Raw genomic sequence first — 16,357 nt, forward strand, 5'->3', positions numbered from 1 at the left:
ATGGGAAGATTCGCTGTGTTTTGGTTTTTTTTAAAAGGATTTTATTTTTCTGTTTTTTTTCCTTTTTTTCCTTTTTTTCTTTTTTCATTACTGTGATGTGTTGTTTTGTTTTTGCTTGGTATGGTGTTTTTCCTTTTTCCTTTTGTAACTTTTAAAACTTTAATAAATATTATATATATATAAAAAAGTAAACGGCATTTCCGTGCGCTGCTCTGGTTCGCCAGAAGCGGCTTAGTCATGCTGGCCACATGACCCGGAAGCTGTACGCCGGCTCCCTCGGCCAATAAAGCGAGATGAGCGCCGCAACCCCAGAGTCGGCCACGACTGGACCTAATGGTCAGGGGTCCCCTTTACCTTTACCTATGATTATCCGTGCTTATGATAATACTGAGGCAGTTATACACAATTCTGTTTGCACCTACAAAAGTTTTGGAGAGGACATAACTGCTTCGGTTCCAGTCGTTGCATGCCCTGTAACTTCCAGCTTGAAATCCTGTAACTTTTTATTAGAGAATGTTTTCATGACAGAGTAAGCTGCAGGCATTCCTGTGGAAATTGAGTGCATGTTTTGGAGAAATTTATAAAGCGTTTTAACAAATAGCAGAAGGGACCAACATATCAGAAAGGTATGCGAGTCCTTTCCAGGGAAGGTAGGTGACAGGTCAGAATCCAGTTAAGGTGTGTTGAGGAAGGTGTATATTGCACAACTGGAGCTTCTTTTAGGAAACCTCCAAACTGTTGACCTTTTATATGTCTAAGATCCAGGACAAAGCACTGCCTTTCATAAATTCCCCCTGGGCATCAATTCTGCCTTCGTCCTCCACTATATAACTTTTTACATAATTTTTATTGCAGGGTTTATGCATGCTGATTTTTTTTAACGAATTGTGGCATATACTGTATTATTCGCTCCATAAGACGCACTTTTTTCCTCCTAAAAAGTAAGGGGAAATGTCTGTGCGTCTTATGGAGCGAATGCATGGTCCCTGGAGCCGAATTGCCCAGAGGTGAAAAGCAGATCATGCTCTCTTTTTTTAGAAAGAGGGAAGTGGGTGTTGAAAGGAAGCAGCTGATCGGCAAGTGATCAGGAGCGAGATTAGGGACTCTGTCGATAAAGGAGGCTAAAAGCCCATGGATCCTCAGGATTTTTGCACTGGGTCACCCCAAATTCACCATCAGATCACATAGCATGTCCATGACTACAGCCTGCACCAAAAAAACCATGCATCCATTGTTTTGTGGGGCCGCAGTGGCGCAAAAATGTGGTTACAAAGCACGGATCCACATGGATTCTCAGGATTTTTGCATTGGGCTACCCCAAACTCACCATCAAATCACATATCATGTCTGGGGCCACAGAATGAACAACAAAAATCATATATCCACTGTTACATTCAGAATTTTTTTTCCTTGTTTTCCTCCTCTAAAAACTAGGTTCATCTTATGATCAGGTGCGTCTTATGGAACGAAAAATACGGTAAATTTTTTTATATAAAAAAATAAGAACCTAACTTTCATGTAGTGTCAAGGGCTGCTGTGACCTCAGCAGCCAATTGACCAATCGCCTCTCCTGTTCTCTGTCACATCCCGCAGCCCAGCACATCTGAAAACGCTGAGCTCGTATCAGCAAGTTGGGTCACACGGTGTAGATCTCAAATGTTCTCATCCCCAGACGCCCAGCAGGGCTTTCTGTCTTGCGTTTCTTGAACGGCAGGCTCCCTCCTTTCAGCCCCCCAACACTTTGGCTCACGTCTTAAGCTTGGGGTGATTTCAGAAGCGGCGATATGGCGACAGGGCGGTTCAAAGACAAATAAGAAGCGCTAATGAACTGCTGAGCATACATACATATATGCTTGCAGGCACGCCCCGCTGCTTCCTGGACCCCAGCCATGTGCTTGAACGAGGCAACCAAAAGATTTATGGGAACTTTTTGCTGCGTCATGCTCACTGATAAAGGCAGAGTCGTGTGTAGCTCACCCTCAGTTGCAATTAATTCCAGGCACCAGGCAGAATCCGTGCCACCTGCCTCACAATCAGTGCCAAACAACACAAGACGGAAAAGAAGGTGTGATAATGATGAACTGTTTGCAATGATGAACTGGGTGGCGGGAGCACAAAAAGAACGCCATGGGTGTTGCCTGGATTTATGTTAGGGGTGCGCGACACCCACCTGTCGCCGCCTTCTTCTGTCTGGCAGATTTGGGATGGAATGTCTCAACCCCAGTTGTCTTCAATTACTTTCTTCTGATCCCAAGTGCCCAGAAAAACCTGTCAAAATCTCCAGTCGTTTGAAAACTAGGAAGTTAAGCAAAAAATAAATACCAGGGAGTACCTTCCATGCGGTTAACCAGCCTATTTTGCACAATTACAAAGAGCACGCCTTTTTTACATCTTGTTTTTAAAAAATCTAAACTAAAACAAGTTTTCTTGGATTTGCTGAAAACCCTTTCAGCACTTTCTTCTCAAATAACTCCTTTTTCCCCTCCCCAAGGCAGCTTTTCTCTGCACGCTCAGTAAGCAGAGACCATGGAGACGTTTTCCTTAGCCAGGTGATTACTCTCTCCTGAATGACTGCTCCACAGTACAAGTGACCTCAGCAAACATTTCAATTTTGAATATTCTGATAACTTCTACTTTTAGTTAAGTATTTTTATTTATTTACTTGATTTAGGGGAGGCAGCTACCCCTCCCTACCCCCTGGCTACGCCCATCCACCCATTTTCCAATGACCCCCCCCAGCCAATACCACCCCTAAAGGTCAAGATAAAGGGACCCCCGACCATTAGGTCCAGTTGTGGCTGACTCTGCGGTTGCGGCGCTCATCTCGCTTTACTGGCTGAGGGAGCCGGTGTACAGCTTCCGGGTCATGTGGCCAGCAGGACTAAGCCACTTCTGGCGAACCAGAGCAGCGCAAGGAAACGCCGTTTACCTTCCCGCTGGAGCGGTACCTATTTATCTACTTGCACTGGTGTGCTTTCAAACTGCTAGGTTGGCAGGAGCAGGGACCGAGCAACGGGAGCTCACCCCGTCGCGGGGATTTGAACCGCCGACCTTCTGATCGGCAAGTCCTAGGCTCTGTGGTTTAACCCACAGTGCCACCCGCATCCCTTTACCTTTTTTAAAGGCCCCCAAATTGACTAAAGAGAGAGAAACGAGGGCTTCAGATAAACAGGCACAGTTAGAGATCATGCCATCCCAGCATGTGCTTTCCTTAAAGCCCGTGTGAGAAGAGGAACTGGACCAACCGGAATCCAAATCTTCTGCGACTGTCTCCTCCTGAGGTCGGAGATCTCCAAAGGGCGTGTGATCACCTGGCTACAGGTGGATGGGGTGGGTGGGCAGGAAAAAAGCTTTCTTGGGAGTCAGCTTTTCCCTTAATGAGTTCCTTTACAAGACCACACCTTCCTCACCCACCATTTTGGCATCCTCTTGGGTGTGTGTGCACACTTATATATTTAGAGGATCCCTCTGGGTATAAGCAGATCTCGAGCATCTTCTCACTACTGTCAGACGCACAAGCCCGGGCTGCCAGAGAATGTATCAGACAAAAGGAGGGGTTGTCCCGGAACAAGAGGAGCCCGACAAAGGAGGTAAGAATTGATCCTCTCTGTCTTCAGCCGGCTGGAGCAATAATTAGTATTCTCTTTTATTTTATTATTATTATTTATATATAATTTTTATTAAATTTTCTGTTTTACAATTTAAAATACTCATTTTAACATCCTTAAAATATAAATGACTTCCCTTCTTCTCTTTCCACGGTTCATTTTGCATATCATAAATCCCTGCGTATTTTACAAAAACTAAACCCTTCCGTATTCCATCAAAACTTATTTACACTGTTGAATTTATCTTAATGCTCACAGCGTTTTCAGGTGTACGCAATTTCCCTCCATATAGTCAATAAACGTTTTCCAACCTTCTCTAAAGATATGTTCTTCTTGTTCTCTTATTCTATACGTTAAGTCTGCAAGCTGTGCATATTCCGTCAGCTTCAGTTGCCATTCTTCTTTAGCTGGGACCTCGCTCGTTTTCCATTTTGGGGCTAACTAAATACGGGCTGCAGTAGTAGCATACATAAATAACCTTTTTTGACACCTGGGAATTTCAGTCTGAATTATCCCCAACGGAAAGGACATTGTGTGTGTGTTTTTTGGGGGGAGAACTTTTAAACATTTTTTTCAATTCATTATGAATCATTTCCCAATACCCTTTTACAAGTCTGCCACACGTGAAAGAATTTTCCCTCCACCTCTTGGCATCTCCAGCACTTATCTGATTCAGTCTTATACACCTTAGCAAGCCTACTTGAAGTTAGCATTCTCTTTTAGTTCATTCATTCATTCATTCATTCATTCATTCATTCAGGGTCTCTCCAGACTGGCGAGGCTTTTCTGTAGGGGCATTGATGCAATAAAAGTGCCTCGGTGCTGGATTGATACCAGACTGTCCACACAGAATTCCACTTCCATTACAGTGGTACCTCGGGTTACATACGCTTCAGGTTACAGACGCTTCAGGTTACAGACTCCGCTAACCCATAAATATTACCTCGGGTTAAGAACTTTGCTTCAGGATGAGAACAGAAATCGTGCGGCGGCAGCGGGAGGCCCCATTAGCTAAAGTGGTACCTCAGGTTAAGAACAGTTTCAGGTTAAGAACGGACCTCCGGAACGAATTAAGTTCTTAACCCGAGGTACCACTGTAGTTATTTTTCTGAGATGCTTCCCCAACGTTACTGCACAATCGTCCTCAGGAGGGGGCACTTTTGCAAAACGAAAGCAGGACGAAAAATAAAGGGGAATGTTTTCGGTAGGATGTGAAGGGAAATGAATATCTGATTGGAAATGAAGCCATATGCCCTCCCTGAAACTTTGGAAAGCAGGATTGTGTATAAAGGCTCTGACACCATGATGAGCACAAATAGTCATGAATGCGCAATGAAAAGCATGATGAGGAGTGCTGCGAGGCACCAGCTGGGGAACCCTTGAGGGAGACCCACACATCCCCAGAGGAGGAAGGCTCAGAGCTGAGAGATAGGTGGTGGGGTCAGCAAACTTACCGCACCTCGGGCCTGTGTCTCCAGTGCAAATCGCGCAGCAAGCCAGAGGGCGGGGGGGGGCGCATGCCCATACACGTGCGCACACACTATTTCTGGCACACTTCCAGGGCGGAAGAGCACTAGAAATAGCTTGTGCGCACGTGCATGGGCCTCCTCTGACCCAGACGTGCACCAGAAATAACACTTGTGCATGTGCAAATAACGCTTGTGCATGCGCAAATAACGCTTGTGCATGCGCAAATAACGCTTGTGCATGCGCACAAGCTCTTTCCGGTGTTCCTCCGACCCAGAAGTGGGCAGCTGTGCAGCGCAGTGCCGGTAAGAGTGAGCGGCGGCAGCGGGCGTTGCCGCGGACCAGATAAACGAGTCCCTCGGGCCTTATCCGGCCCGCGGACCTTAGTTTGGGGACCCCTGGTCTGGATGCTGAAGGGGCGACAGGGTTTCGTCAGAAGCCACAGCTGAATAATATCTTACAGGTGGCCATCCATCTTCAGCTTAGAAACCTCCAAGGAGAGCCCACAACCTCTTGAGGCGGTTCGTTCCACTGTCAAACAGCTCTTACTGCCAGAAAGTTCTTCCTGAAGTTTAGTTAGAATCTCTTTTCTTATAACTTGAAGCCATTGTTCCGAGTCCTACCTTCCAGAGCAGGAGAAAACAATCTTGCTCCATCTTCCATGTGACAGCCCTTCAGATATTTGAAGATGGCTCTTAATAATAATAATAATAATAATAATAATAATAATAATTTATTTATACCCTGCCCTCCCCGGTCAGAGCCGGGCTCAGGGCGGCTAACCCCAGTAAAATTACAGTAAAAGCATAATGCGGGGGGGCAATTTAAAATACAGGTTAAACTGCAATTTAAAATGCAGCCTCATTTTAAAAGTAGCCCATAGATCAAAACCATAAGGGGAGGGAAACATAAGGGTCAGACTGAGTCCGTATCAAAGGCCAGGCGGAACAGCTCTGTCTTGCAGGACCTGCGGAAAGATGTCAAGTCCCACGGGGCCCTGGTCTCTTGTGACAGAGCGTTCCACCAAGTCGGGGCCAGTACAGAAAAGGCCCTGGCCCTAGTGGAGACCAATCTAACCACCTTGTGACTTGGGATCTGCAAAGTGTTGTCATTTGTGGACCTTAAGGTCCTCCGTGGGGCAGACCAGGAGAGGCGGTCCCGTAGGTACGTGGGTCCTAGGGCTTTAAAGGTCAAAACCAGCACCTTAAACCTGACCCTGTACTCCACCGGGAGCCAGTGCAGTTGGTAAAGCATATCTCCTCCTTTCCGGGCTCAACATACTCAGCTTCATCAACTATTCCCAATAAGGCTTGGCTTGCACACCCTTGATCGTGTCTTGGTCGCCCTCCTCTGCACTCATTCCAGCTTGTCAATATGGTTCTTAAACTGTGGCGCCCAGAACCGGACACAATATTCCAGGTGTGGTCTGACCAGTTTTGAGGTCTGCACCCATGCAAATGATATTGGAAGAGAATAAACAACAATGATTGACACGGACAAGGGAGTTTCCATTCAAGGGCGCACAGTCATCTACCAGGAGCTAATTGCTGATGGGATCTAGCTAGATTAAAGGGCCTAAATTACTCATGTGGATTAGTTTCTATTGGTCTACTCTCAGCAGGAATAACATTGGCTAGAACCTTGTGGACGGGCAGCATGAAGGCATTTTCTGTTCTCCCTTCTTACTGTACCTTACTTCATCTTTAAATCAGACCTGGACTAGATATAGGGTGGCCATATTCCCAAAAGTGAAAATCCAGAGAAAGTTATAGAGCTTTTTTAGTGATAAAAGTATTGGGCCTTTTTTGAATTTTTAAATGATTTTATAAAAAACATTACCCCCCCTTACTATATGTCTAGGTTTTCCCGGACATTTTGCCAATTTGCCAAAAATCCGCACAGACGCCATTTTCGGGCCGAATCCCCGGATGTGTTTCTGAAAACCTGGACGTACTGCAGCCCTACTAGATAGCCCATCAAATAGGCCACCTTTAAATATAGGGTTCTCTTCTGTAAAGCAGGCCACGCACCCTCAAAACTAGTCTGGAGTGCATTAATTAATGGGCAGCACATGGAGATATTGATCATGACTTGTGGTATCGTGAAGCAAACACCTTATGTGTGCATTACAGTGACAAACTAAACATTCTCTAGAATTCTTCTTAAAAAAAAGCTTTATTATAGGGTTGTAGCCAGTGTTAGATCTTTTCAGGGTAAATCTGTTGAAGTGAATGGACCTGACTGATTTGGATCCCTCAATTTCAATGTGTCTATTCAGGATACATTGCATAACTTAGCTGGACGCATCCCATAATTTCTATATCATGCAACTTCATACTATCTCCACATTCCTTACAAATTCTGAAGGTTGTGTCTAGCGTTAGTCCAAGTGCACCCATTAAGAATAAATGGACCCGACAAACTTAGGGCTATTCATTTGAATAGGTCTACCCACAGTATAACGTACTTGGATCCAACCCATAATATCCCCTGACATTCTCGGAATGCTGTAGTTGGAAGCAGTGTTCAGGCAGAAATTGGCAAAAACGTCCGGGAAAATTCAGGTGTATGGTAAGCTGATAATCCTTTAAAATAGCTCAAAAAATGGGATTTCAATGTCTTAGTAGCTTATTATGATTATGATTTTATCATTAATAATTATGAATTGCCTTTATATGCTGCCTTTCTGCAACAGTGGTTTACACTGTTAAAGCACTGAAACAAACAATATAACTTGTAAAATTGGCCCGGTCGGTGCGTGGGGAGTATTGAACACAACCCTAATTACATGTTTTTTAATAAAAAAAACCCTTTATTTTACCTTTTAATCTCTCCTAAAAATTACATTAAAAAAACAAAACACCTCTCTGTTATCTGGGTATTATCATAGTGAACTTGGAAAACCAGAGCTCTTTCTTGTTTTCTTTTCTTATTTAAAATAAATTTAAAATTCTCTTTTAAAATAAATTTTAAAATAAATTTGGCTTTTCAGATTGAAATTTTACAGTCACCTGTATCGAATGCATAAAGTAAAAACAAGATTCCAAGGAATCTCTTGGACTTTCCTCATTTCCTCCTGCATCTTTTATGATCATCCAAATCTTCATCCAAAATTCACCACTAAGCTACAAGGGATATTCCAATGTCCAATAACAGTTTTAACTGTTTACAATGCTTTTTAAGATAGCTTATCAATTTCCCCCATTCCTTATTGAAATTTTTGGTCTCCCTGATTTCTGACACTTCATTTAAGCCATTTAGGCATAAAATCCATCAATTTGATCTGCATGGGCCTCTGGAACCAAGTCTTCCTCTCGTGGTCCGTCCCCTATTTGTGCCCCCCAGCCTTGACTGGTCCGTCCTTTATTGCGCTCCCCCCTCTGGTTTGCCACCTGCCTCCCTTCAAAAGACCAGAAGGACTGTCCACAGAGGTTGTGGGAATGGCTATACGAGTGTACAGCTCGACTCTTGCTCAACTCAAACTGCAAGCAGGTGCAAAAACTGGATACCCAGGAGGAAGAAGAAGAAGCAGAAGCAGCAGCCAAAAGGCTTCTTGCTCTCAAGATTAGCTCTAGCGGGCTCAGGGTGGAAGATTTCGGTTGAATATCGAGGGGCAGAGGGTGTTTTCTTGGTGGCGGCGTACATTTAAAATGTTATGATGCCGTGTTCCCATCCGTCCACCTCCCAAGTATCTTGGGAGTTGTAGTTTCTTAAGGGTGCTGTGGACAGTTGTTAGGAGACATGCACAGGGCCGGATTGAGGTCTGATGAGGCCCTCAGCTACTGTGATAGGAATTTTATGTTACAAATAGGTAGCCGTGTTGGTCTGCCATAGTCAAAACAAAAAATTTTTTTTCCTTCCAGTAGCACCTTAAAGACCAACTAAGTTAGTTCTTGGTATGAGCTTTCGTGTGCATGCACACTTCTTCAGATACACAGAATTTTATGGTCTTAGATATATGGTAATGTTCATAACCGCACATACATAGATCAGCGCAGGAAGGCCAACCTGGAACCATTTTGATTCCTAAACTGACCAAATGTTTTCTCTGCAAGGTCAAAATGGAAAAGCCTCCCCCTTGTCTTTTCCTTCACAAATCCTGTCTTAAGGGTATGTCTGTGTTTGAATAAGGGTGTGAGCCTTATCATTACAAAAGACTGGCCAGGCTCCTCAGGAAATCCAGTCAAGTAACCTGCCAGGCAGGAGATCAACAACAACAGGAGAAAAACAATATTAAAATTTCTGTGATGTAGGTGGGATGTATCTGAGGGGTGGTCTTAGGTTACACCCCTTCTGTGATGTATGTATGATGTTTCTGGGGGTGGTCTGGATCTACAGGAGGGGAATTTCAAAAGTCTTTATAAGCCCTTGCACAGCATTTTTGTGGGTCCTCCTCCTTTCCTGCGTGTGAGGGGAGCACTCTGTTGCAACAGATCAATAAAGATCAAGCTTACTAGCTGCTTTGCTTCTCAATAGTCTCTGGTTGGCCTCTGTTATTTTCTCCTACCAATAGGGAACCTGTGTAAGGACTCTATATGGGCTCTTGGGTACCCCATAAGGGAAAAGGGCATATTTTTGTTTACAACACTACTGAATGTAACAGGGCCCTTTATACGTCCAGCTGTCCTTTGTCAACCACAAATTGTCGCTGTTTTTTTGGGTGAATATATGCTATGTGCAGGGCCCATAACTTACATCATAGGAGCCTACACAACACAAAAGACTGTTGCTGTATGCTGGTTTTATTTTATTTGCTTTTTTGGTTTTTATCTTATACAGTGGTACCTCAGGTTAAGTACTTAATTCGTTCCGGAGGTCCGTTCTTAACCTGAACCACTTTAGCTAATGGGGCCTCCTGCTGCTGCCGTGTCGCCGGAGCACAATTTCTGTTCTCATCCTGAAGCAAAGTTCTTAACCTGAAGCACTCTTTCTGGGTTAGCAGAGTCTGTAACCTGAAGCGTATGTAACCCGAGGTACCACTGTATTTTGGAAACATGCAGGTTTTTTTTCCTTTAAATTTTTTGGGGGCCCCCAAGAGAGTGGGGCCCTAAGCTATAGCTTGTTTAGCTTATACGGAAATCGGCACTGGGGACACACACCCTATTCCCCTCCTGGAATATGTTTAGGGGTACTCTCATTTTCCTACTCACATTGAAATACTGCCCCTCAATGAGGCCAAACTTGGATTCACAAAATGTTTAGGGGTATGTGTACCCCTGCTTCTCCCCAGAAAAAAGCACTGCCCCTGTGATTGCATCCCTTAATTGTCAGTCTCTCATTAGAAGTAAATAATTTAAAGAACCTTCAGTGGGTGGGATGTCTGTTTCAGTCCTGCCTTTTTAAAAAATGTGAGTAAGTTTGACATCTTTCTCTGTTTTTTAATGCTGGTTTTAATGTATGTGCTTTTTATTGCTGTAAGTTAATTTTAATAATAATTATAATATTTTTGATGTGGATATGCTGACTCTTTCCCTCTCCCTCTTCCAAAACCTACAGAGCAGTGTGGATGTCATGGCCCAGGTTATGCAACCCCTCTGGATGCTATGAGAGGTAAGTCTCAAACTGATTCCACCACCGGCCAGAAAAAATTGAGACCTTATTTCAAGCCACAGGACAATCAGGTTTAGCAGTGCTCCCAAATCAAGATTGCTCAGGAGGAAGATTAAGGGATTAGGCACTAGTACAGAGGAGGTGTGGTTTATCAGTGGCTAATAATTATGGCAAAACTTCCAGGTAAAGGAGCAGGATACATTGAAAGGCCAGTTGTTGAGGGTGTAAAAGAGGATGTGCTGTTCCGTTTGTGCCCTTCTTGTGGTCTTCCCAGGGACATCCAGTTAGCTGCAGTGGGAGGAAAGGTGTGGGGACTGCTCTGTTCCAGCAGGGCTCAGTTTTTTTATTTTATTATAAGAAAATTTACAAACCATCACTAGCTATAGCTATATAATAGTGGTGTACAATAAAAGCAGGTGGCGCTGTGGGTTAAACCACAGAGCCTAGGACTTGCTGATCAGAAGGTTGGCGGTTCGAATCCCCGAGATGGGGTGAGCTCCCGTTGCTCAGTCCCTGCTCCTGCCAACCTAGCAGTTCGAAAGCACATCAAAGTGCAAGTAGATAAATAGGTACCGCTCCAGCGGGAAGGTAAACGGCGTTTCCATGTGCTGCTCTGGTTCGCCAGAAGCGGCTTAGTCCTGCTGGCCACATGACCCGGAAGTTGTACGCCGGCTCCCTCGGCCAGTAAAGCGAGATGAGCGCTGCAACCCCAGAGTCGGCCACGACTGGACCTAATGGTCAGGGGTCCCTTTACCTTTACAATAAAAGCATCAAAGCTTCATAAAACTATAAAATGCAGAAGGATCTCATTCGTTCTCAGAAAATGCTTGGCAAAACAGGAACATTTTCGGCAGGTGACGAAATGTCAGGATTGTTGCCGCCTGTTTGATTTCAGTAGGAACAACATTCCAAATTGTGGGGGCCACCACACTAGAAGCCTTGGCTTGTGAAGAAACTTATGCCACATTTGCACTGTTTATTTAAAGTGCTGTGATACCGCTTTAGGCAGTCATGGTTTCCCCTGAAGAGTCTTGGGAGCTGTACTTTGTTAAGAGTGCTGAGAGATGTTGAGAGGCCCCTGTTGCAGAGGTACAATTCTTAGAGTGGTTTAACAATCTGTGAATTGTAGCTCTGGGTGGGGCCTCTTAACATCTTTTCCAAGATCTCACACCTGCCCTGTGGAACCTCCTCCTCAGATATCAAAGAGATAAGTAATGATATAATCTTCCATAGACATCTGAAGACAGTCTTGTTGCTGTTTTTTGTGCTGAATATACGCTATATGGTAATTTAAGGGCCTAATAGGTATCTAAGCCATTTGCACTTAACAAAATATGTATTTTATCAAAGTAATTGTTGAACTGAAATACAATTAAATAGAAGTATAGTAATAGTGAAAAAATTTTGGGGCCCCCAAAAGAATGGGGCCCTAAGCTATAGTTTGTTTAGCTTATACAGTGGTGCCTCGCAAGACGAAATTAATTCGTTCCGCGAGTCTTTTCGTCTTGCGCGGCTTTTCATCTTGCGAAACACGGTCGGTCGCAGCTGCACCTCTTCAAGCGGCTTTAAGAAAAAAGGAAACAAACTCGCAAGACGTTTTCGTCTTGTGAAGCAAGCCCATAGGGAAAATCGTCTTGCGAAGCAGCTCAAAAAACGAAAAACTCTTTCGTCTTGCGAGTTTTTCGTCTTCCGAGGCATTCGTCTTGCGAGGTACCACTGTACATAAATCCGGCACTGATCTGAATGAAGGCAGCCCTGTATCGGGATGCTTTTAATATGTGCTGTTGTGTTGTGTTGTTGTGTTTCTGCAATATTATGTTGGAAGCCACCCAGAGTGGCTGGGGCAATCCAGTCAGCTGGGTGGGGTACAAAAAACAAGTTGTTATTGTTATCATAACAATGATAATCCATATTGAGCTACAACTCCCAGAATTCTTTGGGGGAGGGAAGCCATGACTGGTTCAAGTGCTATCATAACACTTAAAAATGTGGCGCAAATGTGGCATAAATAAATACATGAATACTGTCGGACAGTCAGGAGGGCGTCTCCAGATGATCACAATGATCTGGCTGGTGTATAAGGAATGAAAAATAACTCTTCAGGTAACCTGGTCCATTTAGGGATTTCTACACTAACTAACAGGGACGAGGGTAGCGCTGTGGGTTAAACCACAGAGCCTAGGACTTGCCGATCAGAAGGTCGGCAGTTAGAATCCCTGCGACGGGTTGAGCTCCCGTTGCTCGGTCCCTGCTCCTGCCAACCTAGCAGGTCAAAAGCACGTCAAAGTGCAAGTAGATAAATAGGTACCGCTCCGGAGGTAAGGTAAACGGCGTTTCCGTGCGCTGTTCTGGTTCGCCAGAAGCGGCTTAGTCATTCTGGCCACATGACCCGGAAGCTGTACACCGGCTCCCTTGGCCAGTAAAGTGAGATGAGCGCCGCAACCCCAGAGTCGGCCACGACTGGATCTAATGGTCAGGGGTTCCTTTACCTTTTTACACTAACAGAACTTAGCTCGGTAATATACCAGTAGCCACCGCAAAGCTTTCAGCTTTGGAATAATACACTCACTGTGTGCTGGTACGCCTGGCACTTTTATCAAGATATGAGTGCCGGCACCTCGTTTTTTTCACACACAAAAAGTGCTGAATGCACCGGTGCAGAACTGTTCCAGCCAAAAGTCAAGGCATTCTGCATTAGCTGCAGTTTCCAAATCAACGTCAAGGGTGGCCCCACATAGAGCGCATCACGGTAGTAGTTACCTAGTAGTTACCTAGGCCCGCATCATTATGGCCAGGTTATATGAATGCTGCTTCGTTGTCTGCATTCAAATACCCTTTCTGAAATGTGTAAGAAACTGCACCCAGAGCGCTGGATTGACATCAAAGAGGCCTGAATTAAATTCCCCACTAAACACACATTAAGCCAGGCATCACCTGCCTTGATAAAGCAGCAGCAGGGACATTTACGCTGCCCCGAGGTCCTCGGATGAAGGGTGAAATAAGAATTAATAACCACACTCAAAGTCTTTCGAGTCTTCTATATTAACCTTCCACGCCTCTTAACAGCGCCGCATATTACACTCAGCACAATAAAGGAAAGTTGTCCAAGCTGGCAGGTAACAAATTACTTTCAGTTCATCAAAGCTTATTAAAATTTCCCTGGGCGCCTGAATTCAGAAAATGCAGAGTCACTGGGAATTGTGACTCAGAGGATGCTTCTAGGCGGCCTGTTGACTGAGCATTCATCTTAGGCTGTGGTGCGCACAATACTTTTAAAGCTCCTCTGAAGCCGCTTCTCCCCCCTCAAGGAATTCTGGGCACTGTAGTTCGTTGCTGGGAATTATAACTCTTGTGTGAGGTAAAACTGCAGTGCCCAGAATCCTTTGAGGGAAAGAATGTGTTTTGAATGTGTACGGCTATTTAAAGAGGCTTCACTCTGATTTCACTTCCACAGTTTCCAGGCACTTCTTTGTCCCATAAAGTCTAATATTTTGTGGACGCAAGACCTTCCAACCATCTTTTAATTGTACCACCTGCATTTGAGTTGGAGCCCAGTGCCATCTGGAGGTCCACAAGTTCCACCTCTTGTACCTAAAACAACTAAGCAGCTCTTTTAATAAAATAATAGTAATAATAATAATAATAATAATAATAATAATAATAATTTATTTATATCCCGCCCTCCCCAGCCAAAGCCGGGCTCAGGGCGGCTAACAACAATAAGATAATACAACATTCTAAAATCATTTCATTCTAAAATCAGTTCAAATCAGATTAATGGCAACCATTGGGCTAGAGTGCTACGAGGATTACCAAAGAAGGGGGTCAGACTGTGCCCTGGCCAAAGGCCTGGTGGAACAGCTTCGTCTTGCAGGTCCTGTGAAAAGATGTCAAGTCCTGCAGGGCCCTAGTCTCTTGGGACAGAGCGTTCCACCAGATCGGGGCCACGGCCGAAAAAGCCCTGGCTCTGGCTGAGGCCAGCCTAACCTCCCTGTGTCCCGGGACCTCCAAGACATTTTTGTTTGGAGACTGTAAGGTCCCCTGTGGGACATACCAGGAGAGGTGGTCCTGTAGGTACGAGGGTCCTAGGCTGTATAGGGCTTTAAAGGTTAAAACCAGCACCTTAAACCTGATCCTGTACTCCACCGGGAGCCAGTGCAGCTGGTATAGCACCGGGTGAATGTGATCTCGCAGCGAGGACCCCGTAAGGAGTCTCGCCGCGGCATTCTGCACCCACTGGAGTTTCTGGGTCAGTCTCAAGGGCAGCCCCACGTAGCGTGAGTTACAATAATCAAGCCTGGAAGTGACCGCCACGTGAATCACAGTGGCCAGATCAGGGCGAGAGAGGTAAGGAGCCAACTGCTTAGCTTGGCGGAGATGAAAAAATGCCGCCTTTGTTATAGCTGCAATCTGCTCCTCCATGGAAAGGGAGGTGTCGAAGATTACACCCAAACTCTTAACGGACGGTGCTGGCACTAATTGTACCCCCGCAAGAGATGGGAGTTTAATCTTCCACTGAAATATTAAGAACATAAGGAGAGTCTGCGGAATCTGGCCAGTGTCCCGTCCAGTTCCGTATCCTGTTCTCACAGCGGCCGACCAGATCCCTCAAGCAGGATTTTCAGTTTTAGGCTTTGGTGTAAACATTCCAGCTTCCGTGTATTGGATCATGGCACACTAACAGAGAATTGGACAAACTTGTGGAGGATAAGGCTATCCATGGCTGTTAGTCAGGATGGCAATGTCATACTCGCCAAATGTGCTGGGAAAAACAGGACATCCCATTTTCTCACATGAGATTGCAGCGGCCATTTGGGTGCCACAATCTTGTCCCGGGAAAAGCCGCTTCAGGTTGCGATTTTTCAGGTTACAGACCGCCGAAACCCGGAAGTACCGGAATGGGTTACTTCCGGGTTTCGGCGGTTGCAGATGCGCAGAAGTGCTAAATCACGCTTTGTGCATGCGCAGAAGCGCTGAATTGCGACCCGTGCGTGCGCAGACGCGGGTTGCGATCACATTCGCAACCCGAACATCCACTGTAACCTTAGAGAAATCACATTCGGTATGTAATATTGGGACAGATTGTTGCCTATCCTACAGGGATCATTGCGACAAGACTGTTATTGAAAGACTGTTAGGATGGCATTAGATACAGGTAAGCTTTGCAAAAAGATTTCTCTTAGCTTGGGCTGAGCGGCTCAGAGCTCGTCCCTTTCCTCACCCAAGACACATCCCTAAATATCGACTCCCCCCCCCCGCAAAGGTCCACGAGAGAAGCTGATCTACGTGCCTTGCATCTTAACTGGGACTGGAACACAGCAGCCTGATTACCTTGCTACGGTGGATGTGGATCCGGAATCTCCCTGCTATTGCCAGGTATCGCATTAGATCCGCCTTCTCTCACCTGGTGCCCCTTCTAGTTCCTTCGGACTACAACTCCCATCAGCCCTAGCTAGTGCAGGTGGGGCTGATGGGAGCTGTAGTCCGAAGCAGCTGGAGAAGGCGTCCGACTTGGGAAAGCTGGCTTTAGGAATCTTTACTACACAGCCGAAAGCCTGCCTTTGGGGACTGTAGCCTCATGAAAGATTCACCTCCAAGAATGGTTGAGAAAGATCCACACTTCTCAGGTTGGAAAGCAACATGTAGGAAAGAAATTGTTTAGCAGCCAAACTATCTCTGGCCAGGGAAGAGAGCCTTACTTCAGCGAGGCAGGATTCGAATTCATAACCCAC

General features: G+C 45.3%; 1 protein-coding gene across 2 annotated transcripts in view; it reads left to right on the forward strand.

The window, feature by feature from the left end:
* Positions 1-3,369: 3,369 nt before the first annotated feature.
* Positions 3,370-16,357, forward strand: part of LOC310751715 (methanethiol oxidase-like) — a 31,694-nt gene continuing 18,706 nt past the window's right edge. Inside the window, exons 1-3 of one of the 2 annotated variants that reach the window (XM_083591264.1) lie at positions 3,370-3,590; positions 10,572-10,625; positions 15,889-16,001. In XM_083591264.1, the coding sequence (XP_083447390.1) occupies positions 3,536-3,590; positions 10,572-10,625; positions 15,889-16,001 (222 nt within the window). In that variant the 5' untranslated portion in view covers positions 3,370-3,535. Of the gene's footprint in view, positions 3,591-8,438; positions 8,568-10,571; positions 10,626-15,888; positions 16,002-16,357 lie in introns of those variants that run through there. The other variant, XM_083591263.1, reaches the window with a different exon arrangement.

This window comes from Podarcis filfolensis, assembly GCF_964270895.1.
Source record: "Podarcis filfolensis genome assembly, chromosome: 16".
Taxonomy (NCBI): Eukaryota; Metazoa; Chordata; class Lepidosauria; order Squamata; family Lacertidae; genus Podarcis; species Podarcis filfolensis.